Below are 18,307 nucleotides of genomic sequence, written 5' to 3'. Positions count from 1 at the left end.
TCTTGATGGGATCATATTGAGTACCTCCTATATTTCACTTATCCTATATTGAACATGATATGACATACAGACATAGATAGGCCTTGCTTGGGTGAGGTATATAATGGAAGTAACTCAATGATTGAGAGTATATAAGTCATCATAAATGGAAAAGAGCAAGATCCCAATGAAACATCCTTCAAAGAAATGTTAATGGTGAGCTTGGCTGATGATAGAGTTTGGGTTTCCACCTAATAGTCCCACTATTCTTTGGTGTGACAATCATTGAGCCATACACACTTCCCGCAACCTAGTGGAGCATCACCATACTAAGCATATTGAGATCCACATGCACTTCATCAAACAGTTGATTCAGGATGGTGCTCTCATCTTGGAGTACATCATGCAAACAAAATGACTACTCCTTTGCATCCTTGCTTTCAGATTGAGTCCCAAGTACTATAATTAGCAACTCTTACTAGTACAAGAGTTGCCCCATATAGAGATCCTAAAGTTGCTCAAGGCTATAAGGCAGCCCTTCACAAACTCTTTGTTCCAAACTTCCAAGTACTATAATTAGCAACTCTTACTAGTACAAGAGTTGCTCCATATAGAGATCCTAAGGTTGCTCAAGGGTATAAGGCAGCCCTTCACAAACTCTTTCACCATGACATAGAAATTGTGGTGAGGGTTGAATTCATGAGTTTTGCAAGCACAAATGCTTGTGGCCTTGAAGCTATTTATGACATGATTCTCATAGATGGTGATACTTCCATGGAGAATCATGCCAGCACCTACAACCTCTTGCCACAAAATTTTATCACAAGTTCATTCTTAACTCTTAAGATTCTTGTTGAAGAAATTATATTTTAATTTTATTCATACCTCTTGACTCTCTTATTTAATAATTGAAAATCTTAATAGGTTTCTAGTTCATCTTCATCTAAGAGGAATTGGAGCTCAAACTCCTTCGCCCACTCAATAAAATGCAATAGTGTAACTCCAAAAAGGCGGAGGACTAGGTCTATGTGCATTCAAACTTGTTGCTCCTCACACACACAGAAAATACCTACAAACAAGGGGGGGAAATCAGTGGGAAATTGATCCATAGCATGTCGATTTGGATGATGCAGTCTCCCGCTTGCCACATTTGAAGTTGATGATGACCAAGAGCTACATAGTGATTATGAGGCTGAGAATGCTATTACCATTGCCAATACTAGAGTCAATGCCAGTGTTAGCACCACCACCATTGGCACTATTTGTAGTTCTTCTAATTTCCACAACATGTAGAGGAGGATTTTTTTATGAACCATATGATAATTTGATAAGTGATGGCTAATTGTTTACAATTGATATTATAGTTTTTTAATTGGAACTTAATATGGTGGTGTATTTTGGCATTTTACTATGTTATTTGAACTAAAACTTCAACATATACCACAACACTCAAGGTTTCACTACTAATATCAAACTAGGGTACAAAAATCTACAAATTTAATTGCATATAAATATTCATGATAAACCGAAAATTCTGATCAGATTTCAGATCTGATTTTTGGAGCTACAAGATATAGTTTTGAGATTATTTCTCAACTTAGGAAAATAAAATCAAAAACATTTTACTACTGACTACAAATTTCAGTAATAAACACAAATACTCCCCTTATCTTTTTTGACATAAAACAGAAATGAATATGCAGATTTTTAATACCTAAATAGTAAAATACCTAAAGTAATTCCCTAACCCTAGCTAACCCTCAAAGGCACTAGGCTTCCAAAATGGAGAACGCTAGGTCTGTTTTATGGCTCCTCAAATGCCATCCGAAGAGAGCTCAGAAACTGATGGCTTGCTGCTGTAGATGATTCTAGAGCTGAGTCTTCAATATTGAGATTCTCCAGCAGTTTGGTCTCCAAATCTGATAAATACTTATAGCCCACAAATGACAATGTGCTAGAGTTTCACAAATGGAGTTCTTCTACCAAAACACTCTTCTGCCTATGGAGAGCCCATATGTCTCACCAAAATTTAGGAAACTTACAGGTTCAATCCTCAAGCCACATTGCTGCAGAAATAAACAGGTATCTTCGTCATATAATGAGCTTTAAAAATATTCTGAAGAGTTATATAATAGCTCTCAAAGAGATAAATTAATCTAAGTGCTTGATTTTCCACCTCTTAATCCAACACTCCTTATTGAAACCCTAAAAAATGAGCCACTACTCTTTGAAAATTCAATCCCCTTTCCTTTTTGTCATATTCATTTTAAAATCACTTGAAGTACATAAAAGAGGGGCAACTTTAGTCCTTTGGCGTAAGTCACTTTTGTTGCCTACAAAAATGTGCCCATAACTTAAAATTATTTAAGTTGCATAGAAGAACATGTACACAACTTAAGATTGGAATTGGGAACAAGCCAAAGACTCCAATATTTACCCAATGATGCTCTAATCCTCTTACTCTTGGGTAATCCGAGGAAAAGACAGTCAACATGCTGCTAGTTCTCATGATTTGAGTTTAGGATATTACAGTCCTCCACACCCAAAGAATGCTTGACCTCGAGATTTGTAGACTAGGATGCTTAAGGATCTCCTCTCCTTCCCAAGCCACATCTTCCAAAGGCAAGTTTTTCCACTTGATGGGGTATTCAGAAATTACTTTAATCCTCAACCTTTTCTCCCTTATTTATAAAATTGTTTCTAGAATAAGTATCAACTTGCCTTCTTCATCCATGGGAGGCTATTCTGTTGAAGAGATCACATGCTGTCTGAGGACCCTTTTGAGGCATAACACATGAAATACATTGTGAATCTTGCTTGTCAATTCATATGCTACTTTGCCAATTCTCTTAGTCACCCTCAAAGGCCCAAAAACCTTAGTTTAAGCTTTTCTTCTCGACATACTTTCAATGAATATTGTCTATAAGATTGAAGATACACAAATACCATGTCTACCACCTCAAAAGACCTCTATCTTGATGGTGATCAGCCAATTTCTTTTGTTGTTCCTATGCAATTTGAATATTCTCTGAGTGCTTTGAGGATATCTTGGTTTTCTTTAGCCCATTCAAGAGCTTTTGGAGCTCTAGAATCATAAAAAACCAAGTCCACAAATGTAGAAACTTCATAAAGATACAAAGCTTGGAAAGGAACCATGCCAATGCTCATGTGATAGGCAGCGTTGTAACAAAATTCTGCCAAATGTAACCACTTTGCCTATTCTTTTTGTTGTCTAGAAGCATAGCTCCTCAAGTAGCCTTCAAGCCAATTTCAATTTGACCATCTATTTCAGGGTGACAACTATTACTGAGATCAAGTTCCATTCCAGAAATCTTCATCCATTCTTGCCAAAAAATACTGATAAATATGTGATCTCTGTCACTTATTCCTCTTTGGCTCTCCATGAAGTCCGAAAACTTGCTCAAGAAACAGACCAGCAACTTGTGATGCTTTAAATTTGAAAGACATTGGCATAAAATGAGCATATTTTGGAAGTAGTCTACCACAAAAAAAAAACAGTCCTTACCATTCCCCTTAGGCAGCCCCATAATGAAATCCACCAATATTTGTTACCACTTGTGATTGGAGATAGGAAGTGATTGTAGCAGTCTTGCTGGAAAAAGAAACTTCAGCCTTGTTTGTTGCATTCTATGCACTCCCTCAAATGTTTAAGAACATCATCCTTCATACCTTTCCATGAAAATCTTTCATGGATGTATCTGTAGGTCTTAAGTAGCCAGGGGTGACCAGCAAGCTGATTGTTATGAACAGAGATAAAAATCATATGTCTTATCTTAATTTTGGGAACTAAGTAGACTCTATCCTTATAAATTATAATACATAATGTCATTCAACACCTTATATGTTTCGGGGTTGACCCCACAGTGAAATGGCAAAGTCATTGTCGTTGCAAGTCATGTTGATATAGTGTCTCATGTTCAAAAGCCTCCGCATGCAAAAAAGGGGACCGTGCCATGGTGGTTCTGTTCGTGTTGGAGGTGTGCATCATTGTGACTGAAGGGAGATATAAGGTGGTCGCTAGGCTGGAGAGATAAGTTGGCTGGTTCGGATCGATGGGGCCTTTGTTATTTCGCCCTATAGGACCGTTTCCCTTATAGCCAAACCATTTCATTAGCTTGAGGCCTTGTCCATACTTTTCAGGAGTCATTTCACAAGTTTGAGTTGTGGTATCAGCCATGTCCTCTCCTCTATATAGCCAAGCAAAGATGGCTCTGTTCTCGTCCTCATCTTCTAGAGACACGGTGGACTGTACAAAAGTGTCATCATAGATAGTCTTGGGTTGTACAACAAAGGGTTTCTTCTCTTTAGAAGGTCTCCCATAGTGACAAGGAGACAATGGGAGAGATGTCAGAGATTGTACTGGTTCTATTTTATACTCTCCCATACCAGTATCTGTCAATTTGAGAGACTTTTCCATGTCCTTCAATTTGTTGACATGGTTTTTAGTAGACTCTTGATTGGTTGGGACACAGATATCAACAACCTTATTGAGATTGTTGCAGGTGTAGCTGACATTGGCAAGTATTGTCACTTCCGCCCCTTGAAATAGGAACTTTATGCATTGGTGGTAAAGTGGAAGGAACTGCCTGCATCTCATGAATCCAAGGCCTAACCAGTAGTATGTTGTATGCCAAAGATATGTCAAGAACCTGACATACGATATCTCTCTATAGGTCCCACTCTGATAGGCAGAACAACAAGACCCTTGCATTTTCTTTCTTCCTTGTCATATGCATTTATTGTGATTTTCCTGCAAGGATCAATGGACTCCTCATCATAGCCCAGTTGAGTAAGCAAACTAGTAGAATAGATGTTAAGACCAGCACCATTACCTATTAGCACACGATAGATGCATTTTCAGTAGTTCGAAGATGGTTATCTAAGCATTAGTTCTTTGCAATTGTTCTAGAATGTTGTAGTTGGCGGTATTCGAGGATGTCACTAATTTTGTGTTCTCGTTGGTCGTACCAGCAGCAATTTTGTCTTTAGTTTGTTCAGGCTCATATGCAGAAGGCATAGGGCCTTTGAGCACTATTTTGGCACGGGATCATGTGACAACATTTGCAGAAAATTGGGATTGTCCTTGATCAGATTCAGGATATGCAGCTCCTTTAAGGACAAATGGAGTCTTAGGTTTTGTACTGACACTTTTCCCTTTGATTGCGATAACATGACAGTATTCACATTCCATAGGTTCAACCATATTGATCACATTGTCATCACTGGCATATGTATAGTTGACCTTGGTATTGTTTTTCGGTTCAGATGTTTCTCCTTTTTCATACAAAGGGAATGGTTCCTTGAATGCTTTATGATCTGAGTTTTGTTATGTCCTCCCACAACTACATCACTGTCATCAATTAGGTCCTGAATCTTGTGTCTTAGTCCGATGCAGTTGTTTGTTTTATGACCTTTGTTTTGGTGGTATTCACAGTATTCAAATTCGTTCCACCATTTAGGTATCGGTTGTGGATCATATGGACGAGAATTGTTCAAAGGACTAATAAGCTGATTTTGAAGAAGTGTGTTGTAGACCACTTCAAGAGGTTCACCCAAAGGTGTGTAGTTGCACTTGGCTCTAAGAGATCTGTCTCTAGAGTTGTTTCCAGATGGTCTAGTGTTTGTAGCAGCCTTTTCAGTGGCTTTCACTACTTCCATGTTGTTTGTAAGATTGAAGACAGCTTTAGGAGGTTTCGGAGTCACAGTGTCCACCACTCCATCATTCACAACATCACAATTCTTGTTGATGTATTTGGGTTTATCTTTGCTCAAGTTAGACTCTTGTTTGTTGCCTTTTTGTAGGGTCGACTCACCTTTCTTGAACATGAATTCTTCTATATGGACACCCCATTTGATGATGTCAATCGAACATAGTGGGTCCTCAAAGTTGTACTTTATAACCAAAGTCAGGTAGAAGGTTGTCCATGAATATGTCAAGTTTCACATTTTCAAGTATCTTACGGGAGTATTAGTGTACAATTGTCGCCATCTTTGGAGAAAATTCGAGAATGGCTCTCTTGTTCGTTGTTTGAGGTTGCAAAGATCTCTTATGTTAACTGGATGTTGTACGTTGTGAAAATAGTGTTGGATAAACATGTTTGCAATTTCATCGAAGGTTTTGATTCCAGTGGGGTAACCTTGAAAACCACTCCATGGCATGTCCACACAAACTACATGGAAACAAGAGCATAAGGTATGTTTGATCATGCATGAACTCCACGAACAGGGCACCGAACTCCCTCAAGTGATCTTGGGGGTCAAAAGTGCCTAAGTATTTGTTGTATTTAGGTAGTTCATCATTTGGAGAAACTGTTCCTGCATGGCTTGAATTTTTTTGTGAAGTTTAAACATTTTAGTCTCTTCCTCTTTGATGACAATGGCTTCCAAATCATAGTTTAGGGTAGCTTGGCTCCTTCTTTAGCCAATTTAAGGAAGTACTTCTCCTTTTCTTTCTTCATAAGGATTTCCATCATTTTCCTAAAGTTTTTGTCTACTCAACATTGTTCTATGTCCTTTGGGGGTATTTCTTCGTCATCCTCATATTCATGTGTATCGGTGTATTGGTGTTTTTGTTTGCCAATCTTCTTGCAATCAAACCGTCAGTAAGTCTTGTATATATTTTAGAGGGATCTTTGTCATGCGTCCTGAAGACAATTTTGAGTTGTTTCAGAAAACCAAATAAATCACACAGACAACTCAAATTAGAATGATCAGAAGATACCAAAACCACCAAAATTCCAAATGCAAATCAAGGAAATCAGGGCACTAATGCTGAATTTTGGGTGAGATTTTGTTGCTTCTAGGAGAGCAAATTATCTCCCATGCAAGACACGATATGGTCTGGCACGAGATTATGAAAACCTCAAGCGAGCCAATATTCTATCGCACAAGACAAAACAAACTGTTGTGCGAGTAACCAAAAAACTCACATGAGGAAAGAACTTCCCAGGCGAGATTTCAATGCAGTGTATAGATATTAAAAGTAGATTGACGAAAATTAATAAAAATGAGGCCAAAAAATTGATTTTTTTGCCCCACAGTGGGTGCCAAAAATGTATGTGTTAAATGTGGCTTCAGTGCTCAGCAACACACTTCAACATAGTCCTACAATGCATTCATCCGAGAATGAACATCAGATTGTTCATCCCAAAAGACCCAATCATGTCGACCTATTGCCTTCTATTTCATTGAGGTTTGAATGTGTGCTCTCAAAATCGAGAGTTTAGTGAATGAAGGATTTAACTAGAATGAGTGCAAGATTAATCTAGATTTTTATGAGTTTTCTATGCAAAGTAGATGAGATTTAAGCTATATGAAATACATATTTAAGCTAAGAAAGAAAGAATAACTAAGCTAAACATGATTGCAATTTAAGCTAAATGAAAGTACTATAAGCAAAATGCAATGAAAGCTTGATGAATGCGAGAGTAGTGAATGCTCAAATTGGCAGAGTTCCGTTACTCATAAAATGCATCCTCCTGAATGAGAAATAGAAGTTCTCAATATATAGAAGAACCCAGAACAGATCAATGGTAGAGTTTGAATCGAATAAACTGTTGAGATCAAATGAGAATTCAATTCAAAATGAAGTTTCCGTGTGAGGAGTTAATTGTTTACTTTTGAAGTGGATAAGGCAGCTAACTTATTCTGTTTCCTTTTCTGATTTGAGTTCACTCAATATTTCTATTTCTGAACTGAAAAGGAGATTTTAGAAGAATATTTGAAGAATTAATTAAATATGATCTCATATTTGAATATTCTCAATGAATTGAATAATTAAATTCATTAATTGAAATGAGGAGATTTTTTAATCAAATATATTTAATTCATTTTTCATGCGTATTTAGCTAAAAGGGGTGATTTAATTTAATTAAATGCACTAGGACCTTTAATTAAATTAATTCGATTAAAAGGGTTTATTAGCCAAATTAATTCAATAATTGTGGATTAAATAAAGTGTGAGAATATTGCAGACTTAGGGTTTTCTGCAATTGATACTTAGATCAAGCAGAGTCAATTAGGATCAGAAATGCCTAGTAAATTAGGACTTTGTTGATTGAGAGATGGGTGTTTTGAGACCAATGCACCAAAATGGTTTAGGATGCCAATTTTGGGGTATTACAGGATCCATTTGTGGTGGAGGTGTGCATCGTCGTGGCTGAAGGGCAACATAAGGTGGTCGCTAGAGTGGAGAGATAAGGCGGCAGGGAGGTATGCGGGGTTGACGTCAACTAGATGGTGTTCATGTTGACCGGTGTTCAGGCCGATGAAGATGGAAACAACGATGATCAGCTCTCAAGATCGTCGTTGGGCTAGAAGTGCTCACGGACCTTGTGTCAGACCCACGGTAAATGTGTTAGTTGTGTCCATCAGGCTTGGTGTCCCCGATGGGTTCCTATGCTCGCAAGTCATGAGTGTTGGTTTCGAGGATGAGGTCCCCCCAGATTGTGGGTTCATTGGTTCATAGCTCTAGTTAAAAGCGAAATATTACCAATAAAAAAAACAGCTTATATGTTTCATCATCAATTTACCATCTAAAATATCACAAGCATACTAATTCTTTAAGTATTCCACTAGTATATGATGTTTCGAAATGTGAGTGAAATGTAGGATTTCTACAAATGTATAAGCAACAAAAAATATTTTTCCCTTCGTTAAATTCAATCTCAAAATCATACCCTCGTACCTTATTTATCCAATGTTGTTGTCTCTCAATCAATCCTTTATGTTCCATGAAATACTTGAGGCAATATGATCAGCCCTCGCTGAAAATGCCCACAAGCTATTAGTGAAAATTTTCAAGTGTGTGCATGATTGCCAACAACTCCCTTATCATATATAGAGAACTTCTTTTCTCCTTCCTTCAATTTTTGGCTCTTATTACCAATGGGATGCTTCTCTTGCATCAAAACAACACCAATACCAATACCAAATGCATCACACTCAAGAACAAAAGGTTTAAAGAAACCCAGTAAAGCCAACACAGGAGAAGTACTCATTACCTTCTTAAGGTGGTCCATGATTTTATGAGTCCCATTTGTCCAAACGAATGCAATTTCTTAGCCGAATCTGTTAATGGGGCAGTTAATAAAGAAACCCCTATTGTCTATAGTATGTGCATAGACCAGTGAAGCCCCTCAATTTTGACACGTTCTATGGTGGTGGCAAATCAAGTATAGTTTGAATCTTCTCCCTATGTGCCTTCACCATTTCCAATACCATATCCCAAATACAATAGCTCATTCACACCAAACTCACAGGCTTTCATGAAAAGGGAATTAGCTGCTAAGATAACACTTCATCAAGGTGTCAAAGATGCTCCTCCCACGCCTTGCTATATACTAAGATATCATCAAAGAAAACCATCACGAATTTCAGCAATTGTTTATTAAATACATGATTCATGCAAGACTGTGAGGTGGCTGGAGCATTTGATGGCCCAAAGGGTATCACACAAATTACAGCTTGTGTCACTTGAAGAACACGCAAATTGCATTCCAGGGTGTGCATAAAAGGCTTGGCTCCTCTCAGGTAAATAGCAAAAGAAAGTGTCTTTTCACATGGTCTGGAATGTGTTGGGGTTTCTGTAAATTTTAAATAGATTTATATTATTGCTTCATTTTGCTACTGGATCTTGTTAATGTAAAATATTTGTAGGGGTACAGGGCTATTGATTTGGGAACTCCTTTTTGTTTTAGGAGTCATACAATGGCATATATATCTCCTATAGTGAAGATACTGTCAATAGTCAGGTGTTCTGGGGTTCTTAGCTGTTTAGTCTCTGGGGATTTTGGTGCTTGGCTAGCCCTAGTCTGAAAAGACATATTATAAATGTAATATTTTGATATCTTTATATGACAGGTGCAGCCCCTAAAGCTTTCTTTTGCTTATCCAAAAAAACACTGTTTTTTATTAAAATCAGCATTAAAAAACATTGTTTCAAGGCCATAAGAATCCCTTAAACAATCGAGAAGGGAGGGACCTAACACTTAGGCATATCTGTATGACTGATTATCATTTCCAAACCTATAAAGGATATCAATAATGGCCCAAGAATATTTCTAATGCATCCCAATGTCTCCAGAATAAGAAGATTATGGGGACAGCCAGAAAATCCCTACGGATGTGTTCCCATGTATCCCTGCAGAAAATCCCTACAGATGTGTTCCCATGTATCCCTGGATTTTCTATGTACCATACCATATTAGACATTTAAACTATCCAATTGCTGGTAATATATGCTCTCCCATGGTTTTCCAAATATTTTCAATTGCCTAATTATCATGTGTAAGGCCCAACCATTTTACAACCATAATCACACTCCTAATATCTAGATGCTCTTTGACAAATGACACTGATTTTGAACACAAAGTTTTGATTGTAATTCTTTCAATAGTTGGTTACATACTACATTAATTACTTGTCCTTTATAAATGAACTATATCTCTATGTTAACAAAAATTGTGTTGAGATAATCAATTGCAATTAATAAGTCATGCTTACAATCTTTGTATTTAATTATAATGATGATTTCTCGTTTTATGAGATATGGTAGACATTATGTATTGTGATTGGAAAAATTGTAGAATGTATGTATTAGTGTTTATGATAAATGTATGCACTGTGTTTTCTATTGAATGATAATGTGCCATGTTGTTGCTTCAACTAACTACCTTTCTCACATGCATTTGATAGGTGAAATGAATGTACTCTTGGCAACCATCATGTCCCTTAAATAGATTGTGTATCATCAAAGAATGAGTGTGATCTAGTCAGATCAACTTTTATCCATGGCTGAACATTGCTGGTCATCTTCGATAGTAATTTTACATGTAAAGAAAGATATATTTCACTCCTGTGTCTGGGAAGCATTGTCATCTCTATTATTAATTCGTGTATTTATTTAATCAAACAAATCTTAGTTACCAAACCAATTCCACTCTTGTTATTTTCCATATCAACATATCAATTTCCATTCATCACACATTTAGTCCATAGTTAGCGGATCATCTGCTGAATTGGAATTCTACTTCTGATTTCAGGAAACCATTTTTTTTAGAGGGAAGTAGACATTGTACTGATGCATAGAAAGAACAATAAGAGTGTATGCATAATATACATAATCATAGTTTCATTGACATACAGAAAATATCATTGGGGATCAATGCAAACACAAGAAGATAGATCTTATCTGAAAATTGAATTCTGTGAATGTTCCATACAGTCATCATGAGTAGATTGAAAATGGAGAATGAGGCGTATGCAAAGCAGGATTCAACTCATCTAGCAAGGGCAGAAAATTGAATATGTAGCTTCAACATTTAATAATGGGACATAAAGCAGAAAGGGAGGAAAATATAGTCAAAAAGTTCCAGAACTCAAAGCAGGACACAAACCAATGCAAGGACGATATGCTCAAGGTGTCATCTCTCACCTGCTCAGTTAAAGTATATAATATATAGAGAAGGTATCTGATCTTCTTATGAGTAAATGTGAGCCTTTCTTTCTAGAGGTGTAACCAAAGCTAACATTATACAGGTGTGATGCCCAATGTTTAATCGCATGACTTGCATTAGTTTTCTGCAGAATGTCATGCATTGCTGATTTCTTGAGGGAATCAATATTACATGCTAGGTCACATTAAGTCCAGCTAGGCCCGGAAATGACACTACAAAGTAAGATCTCAAATGTTTCTCATTGTATAAAATCAAACGCTGGAAAATCAAGTGGCTAGTAAAACATAGAAATAAGTCTTGATATCTTTTTCCAGAGCAAAGAACTTTCCAGTTACCATTCCTGCAGATATTTTATGGCCATTATTCCAGGAAATGCACTCCACTCCTATAGGTTGACTCGTACCAGTTCTGAATAATAACATTATTCCAATTCCAATTTATATCATATTGCATTACAAATCAAAGTGTGTAATAGCTAGGTAGATATACAAGAAAGAAATATGTCAAACATTATGCATTTGTGAAGAAATTTTTAAAAATAGAAATAGGAAGCTGTGAACAAAGTGAACAAATGATAGTTTACATGGCACATCTATCAATCACTGGAAGCATGTGGTAATTCCTGACCCTACGAAGCAATAGGTTGTTTCCCCTCATTGAAAACTCTTGATTGCTAATGAGCCTTAATTAGGTCCGAAAGATAATAGCAAATAATCAATGCTAGAGCATGAAGTCTCCTGATAGTTGAAGACATTGTCGGTGTCCCCTTTTCCAGTCACAAAAATCAAAGGCGTCCCGACCACATTCAATCATTAAAACCCTTAAAAGCACCAAAAAGGCCACACCGTGCTAGAATGAAAAATAACGTATTGATTACAAGTCCAGGGGTTCTGACATAATTCTATTGAGGGGTAATTCAGAAGGGTGCGTATGGGCAGGCAACTAGTTTCTCATGCAATGATTATTGAGGTACATTTGAAGCATTTTGACAAAAGTAATTATGCCATATATTCAAGCTTGAGCCATGCCCACAAACTGGTGCATCCCAAGTTATTAAAGTATCCCACGCTGAGAAGACAACCCACAACTTGAGCGTGATCACTGTTAAAGGCATCGCCTACCAAGCTTAAAAATCATAAACTTCAACAATATTTCTCTTCCACTCATCATGGTGTTTGTGTTTCAGACTTAAAAATGTCAAGCATTTGAACAGGACGAAAGTTTTTTAAGCAAACGCGAAGAAATTATTAATGTCCATTTATAATTTCAGTGTGATTTCATGCATTTACACAAAGGCGTGGGAAAGAGAATTCTAACCATTTCCTGCACACCTTTCACAGCGAACAGGGTCGCCCTGTACATTGTAAATTATTCATAATTACTCTTTACACACACTCCATATCCAGAATTTAATAAAAGCTACCACTACTAGAAAAAAAATAAAAACATATCAATAATCCACACTAAGTTTTTCTTAACCTACTAAAATTTCTGAGAATATACTACAAAAGCATACCATTCCCACCTACATTTGGCTAAAAGTGTTTCCAAAATATGGGTGTTGCTTACCTTCAGACCAAAGTACAGAGACAACAAAATTCCAGTCAAAACGCTTGAGGCTATTATAAAAGTCTGCAAATTTGGTGGCTTGTATATGTCAACAAATAATATATTTGAAGGATCAATAAATCTTGCTTGACACCGCAAGTTTCTTCTACTAGTACTGCGTGATACATGATTACGTTTATACAGGGCTTGTTTGACAGAATTGTTGGGAGGTAGAGAAATGAATAGAGGATTTGACTGAGAATGTGAATTAAGCCTGCAGGCGAAAAGGGATATTGCCATGTTAAAATGAACTGAAAATCTATGCCGTTGGTTCAGCTATCACTCGGATATAAAATATGCTATTGCAATTAGCGTTCGCTGAAATAGGATTTACGAGTTTTTCGTTTGGCCCCTTTAGATAACCAGAAAACTTTTCAAATTATTTTTTTAATTTTTAAAATTTATAGATATTTTATATACTTATGGTCAAAAAAAGGCAAAAATACGTTTGGAGGTTTTATTTTGAGTTTACTTATAAGTTAGATAATCATTTTATGGATGTATATAAGTTAAATTATTATTTATTTTACATACAATATAATTTATTAATTAAATTTTTTAAGTAGTAAGTTTGTGAATGGGTAAGGATGTATACTCTATTGTTTTCAAAGGTTGGGGTTGAACGAACATTAGAGGACGATTGGTGGAAATTAAATTTTGATGTTGTCAGGTGTAGGCGTAATGAGCAGCTAGAGTGGCGAAGGAGCCTGGTGTAAAAAAGTTCATGTTGAAAGTCACTCACAAATTATTGTGAATGAAGTTGCAAGAGGGAGTATGCATGCATGGCACCTTCAAAATTATATAGACTTAATTATTAGAGGTCGTCTTTCACTTGAATAATTTATGGTTGCACATATTAGAAGACAAGGGAAGCTAACATTCTACCAAATTGGGCAATTGGACTTAAAGAAAATGAAGTGGCAATAGAAGATTTTAAGAACTTACATGATGAAATAAGGTGGTGAGGTGGTGAATATGGTGGCGGCCTAAAATGTACGTGAGCATTTAATGAGGTGTTTTAATTGAAGAGCAAGTGGATGGGATGGAAGAGTAAGAATTTGTGTGGGATTAATTACCAAATTCACACAACATTCCAACATTCTCCTTCATGTAATCAAAGAGATTGGTTTTGGGAAGTGGATGTGTAGTAATAATGGAGACCTCATTCACCCTATAGCTAAGGAAACAACATAACCTATTTCAATTTTGAGGAGCCGAAATTGTTTCAAGTTGTGCTCATGTTGTTGGGAGAAACTTTTAATAAGTTGAATTTGGTCTAAACAAACTCAAACATCTACTCAATGATAATGTTGTGGGGGCTTTAGTTGGGGGCTTATGTGGTTGTGGTAAGATTGGTGATGATTGCACTTATTCCAACAGATTTCTTAGGGGATTTAGATCCTTTGCTTGCAAGGGCACAACTAGGGGTTGGAATGAGTTTTGCAAATGGCCCAATTGTAATGAGAAATATCCTAGTTATTTACATGGAAAAATAATAAAAAACCATAGGCCAATCTCTTAACTTTTATCACTCAAAAATTTTCACATTTACGGAAGTGTTCAAAATGTATGAACAATCATGACCTCGAGTTCTAGATAACAACTAGTTGCAGAGCTCAAAATAAAGACCACTTACTAAATTTAGTAACTCTCTAAATTTAGCAAGTATGACTCATACAACTATATGTTAAACATTTGTCAAAATTACTATTTTAGGCAAGCAACCTACATGACTTACTATTTATAGTAAGTTGACTCATGCAAAGTTACTATTTATAGTGAATCTCAAAAAATTATACCTTCGGTAGGAACACTTTCAACATGACACTTGCCAACACACTACATGAGAATTTGGATGACTTGTGCCAATTTTGATGACTTAACCACAACTAGATGACTAGATGGATGACTTCATATTCCAACACCAATCCACATAGAAATGATTGAGGACATGAGGTACACACTCTTTGTTTGGAAATTTGAGGAGGGAAAACAACATAACAGATTCAAGGAAGCAAGAAAGGGTTGGGTTGAGATTCGCTATATTCTCGTCATTAAAGAATTGGATGAATAAATTGAACAGTTAAAGCATATTGAAAGCCTCAACATTGCAAAAGTCCCTAGGAGACAAAGGACACCAAAGAGGATAGAGATAGTCAACAGGGTTGGTGAAATAGGTTGTGGGAACGTCAAGCTAGTAGGGAAGGTTCTATAGAGGGCATAGAAGGAGCAGTCGACGAGACAATAATGGAGGTGGATTGTTAAGTAGACTAAAATGGCCAAAGGTTGAGCTTGTGAATTACAACTAGCATAATGAACATGTCTCTCTTCCAATTAAAGTTTAAATTGTAAATCTTAGTGTTTGTTTAGCAAATTTTGGTTTGCCTTATAGTGTTTGTTTAGCAAATTTTGGTTTAGCAAATTTAGCTAATGGATTTTGTAATTAGGGCTTAATTTTGTTTGAAAAAGTGGAATTAACTAGTAATGATGACAAGTCAATGTAATTATTGTGTGGATTTAGGGTGTTTTTGGTAGGGGTGTACAGGTGAACAATCCAAATATGATTTTTTTGCTAGTATAAATGTATTTTTGGGGTGACGAAAGAAACTCTTTTAATGGTACAATTTCGAATAAATTAATTTACAAAATATTATTATCGAGAAAGAAATTAAATAATAGACCTACTAATAAAGAGTCAAAATTTAATTAAAAAAATATAAGATAAAGAGTTTATAATTTAATTTAAAACTTATTATTTTAATTATTTTTTTATTGTGTGTGCATACTAAATATGAATATTTATTTCAATTATTACATATTTGTAATAATTTAAAATATATAAATTATTTTAGTGTAGAATTGAATTTGTGTTGATTCAAAATTTTTAGTTTTTAAGAATTTAATTTTATTTTATTTACACTGTTTATTTTATTTGAGGGATTTTTAAAAAATACACTAGTGCATTATTCTTTATATAACTCGTTAATTTTTATTTTTTTAGCTTGTTTTTACTTTAAGAGTTATAGTAAACATTATGTAATAAATTTTGTATATATTATACATATTTGTGTATCTAAATAATAATTATATGCTCAACAAAAATTAGTGTCCTTAATATTGCTATAGCTATGTCTATCAATATAATTATAATTATCATGAGGAATATAATTTGTTTTTAACCTTTTTAAGCTAATTCAATAAAATGTATAATGTAAATATAACAATTCTAAACTAAATCAATTATTGAGTTGAAACGTTTTTAATAATGATCTCAATGAGTGAAATATGTGAGAATCTAAATAAGACTGATGAACACATAGAGATTCATTAAAAGATGGACATAATAAGCTTAGAATAAATTTGCAACTACTAAGCCATGTGTTCTATATTAGTGTTTATCCTTTAGTTCATCTAATTGCTCATAATAAAAGTGTAAAACTAGCCTCATTTTAGCTCATTAATTTAAAGCATTAATATGAATGATATATTAACAAAGCTTCTGAGTCACAAAATAATTAGAAAGAAAGGATCAAATATTTTTAAACTAACAATATTAATTCCTATTCCAAAAACTTGTATTTAGTCAAACTTAAATGAGAAGTGTAAAATGGTCAATTAGTCATATTTGAATTTAATATGTTAACTTTGGGTGAGGCAAGTTTGTCATTGTAAGAATGGCCTTGTGATCATAAACAATCTTGAGATAAAAATTTCAGGGACCAGCCTCAAAGAGATATAGATTAACCAACTACTTGGCAAGAAGGAGGTCAACATAGGGTGTCACATATCAGCATTTCTACGAGATTGATCTTGCAAATTTTTGTGATTTGTATTGCAGTTTCTATTTGTATTGCTCCAGCTATGCCATGTTCTCTATCTTGTATTGTTGTTGTTGTTTGCATTGCTACAACTATGTCATGTTCTCTATTTTGTATCGTTGTTGGTGTTTGTATTGCTACAACTACGCCATGTACTCTCTTTTTTTTGTATCTAGTTGTTCTTCATGCAATCTTTAAGTACAACTTTGTAACATGCATTTTTTCAATATATTAAAAAAAGTAGAGGGGGCAAATTTCAATGAATAACATGTGTATGTCAATAAGAGTGAGCATGACTATCATTATCAAGTGGACAAGGAGAATGTAAAAGGATGTGTGAACATTTTCTTGAAGGGATAAGTAGTACGTGAGTAGGAATGGGAATAAATAGTGTATAAAAATTTAAATGAAATGAATTAAAAAAAATTATTATAATATTATCTTTTATCATTTTATTTATGTATCATTTTAAGGTTCCCTTAAAATAAGTACAAAGCCAAATGATAATTTGTGTGGATATAAAATTTTAACCTAAAATGATGGGGAAATGAGGTAGGGGCTTAGCTATGAATTCCAGAGCCCAAGCCTACTCATATTTTCACTTTCACATCACATTAGGGGTAATCAACACTTGATTCAACTTCAAGGCAATAGGTGAAGAAAAGAGCTAAATGGAAAGTGGTTTAGTTATTAATATCCTTTATTAACAAAAATTATTGGTTTTTTTTATATATTAATGTATAATTAAGAATAAGTAAAGGACATGAAATTGAGTAGCTATTAGCATAAATGGTGATGCAGGAGCATCCTAGGTAAAAGAGTAATATTCCCTTTTCCAAAATTATCTTTTATTTGTCTATCAATAAGGGCAATCTTCCATCATCCAAAAATTGTGTTGGTCTTTCAATAAGGAAGATCTATAAATAAATAAAATGATGAGGCAAACAACAATCATAATCAAAAGGAAAATAGTTTCAATCATTTTTTTGATCAAAATAATAGGGATTAGAGCAGAAGGGGAAGGGGTCAAGGACTAGGAAGAGTAGGTTTTTGTGGAACTTGTTGTCATTGTGATAAAGAAAGGAATCATACCTATGAATGTCCCTAATGCCAAGAAAGTACGAATACAAGTTTTGAAGACAAAGAAAGAGTTGTGCATGAAGAAGAAGAAGCCCAATCTGAGCACTTAGATAATGTTAAGAGGGGAGAATCTGTTGTTGTCAGGAGAACCCTAGTAAATGAAGAAGCAGTTCAATCAAAGGAAGAGTTTTTTTTCACTAGGTGCAAGTGTGAGGATAAGTGTTGTGATGTAATAATCAATAGTGAGAAGCTCATGAGAGAGAGAGAGAGAGAGAGAGAGAGAGAGAGACCCACATCCATACCTGATTTCTTGGGTGTCAAATGACCACAAGGTCATGGTCAATG

General features: G+C 35.2%; 1 protein-coding gene across 8 annotated transcripts in view; it reads right to left on the bottom strand.

The window, feature by feature from the left end:
* Positions 1 to 13,428, bottom strand: part of LOC149553163 (thylakoid lumenal P17.1 protein) — a 109,114-nt gene extending 95,686 nt beyond the window's left edge. For 6 of the 8 annotated variants that reach the window (XR_016353395.1, XR_016353396.1, XM_089789846.1 and 3 more), the window contains exons 1-2: positions 13,026 to 13,428; positions 12,774 to 12,810 (exon numbers count right to left, since the gene is read on the bottom strand). Coding sequence is in view for 4 of the 8 variants with exons in the window: in XM_089789846.1 (XP_089645972.1) it covers positions 12,774 to 12,810; positions 13,026 to 13,304 (316 nt within the window). In the remaining 4 variants the exon portion in view is untranslated. The remainder of the gene's footprint in view (positions 1 to 12,773; positions 12,811 to 13,025) is intronic. The other 2 variants (XR_016353397.1, XR_016353398.1) reach the window with 1 other exon arrangement.
* Positions 13,429 to 18,307: the final 4,879 nt, after the last annotated feature.

This window comes from Cupressus sempervirens, chromosome 6, assembly GCF_028749045.1.
Source record: "Cupressus sempervirens isolate cs-2001-9-10 chromosome 6, ASM2874904v1, whole genome shotgun sequence".
NCBI classification, from domain to species: domain Eukaryota; kingdom Viridiplantae; phylum Streptophyta; class Pinopsida; order Cupressales; family Cupressaceae; genus Cupressus; species Cupressus sempervirens.
The sequence above is the reverse complement of the archived record's forward strand: the minus strand, read 5'-3'. Positions and strand labels throughout refer to the sequence as shown.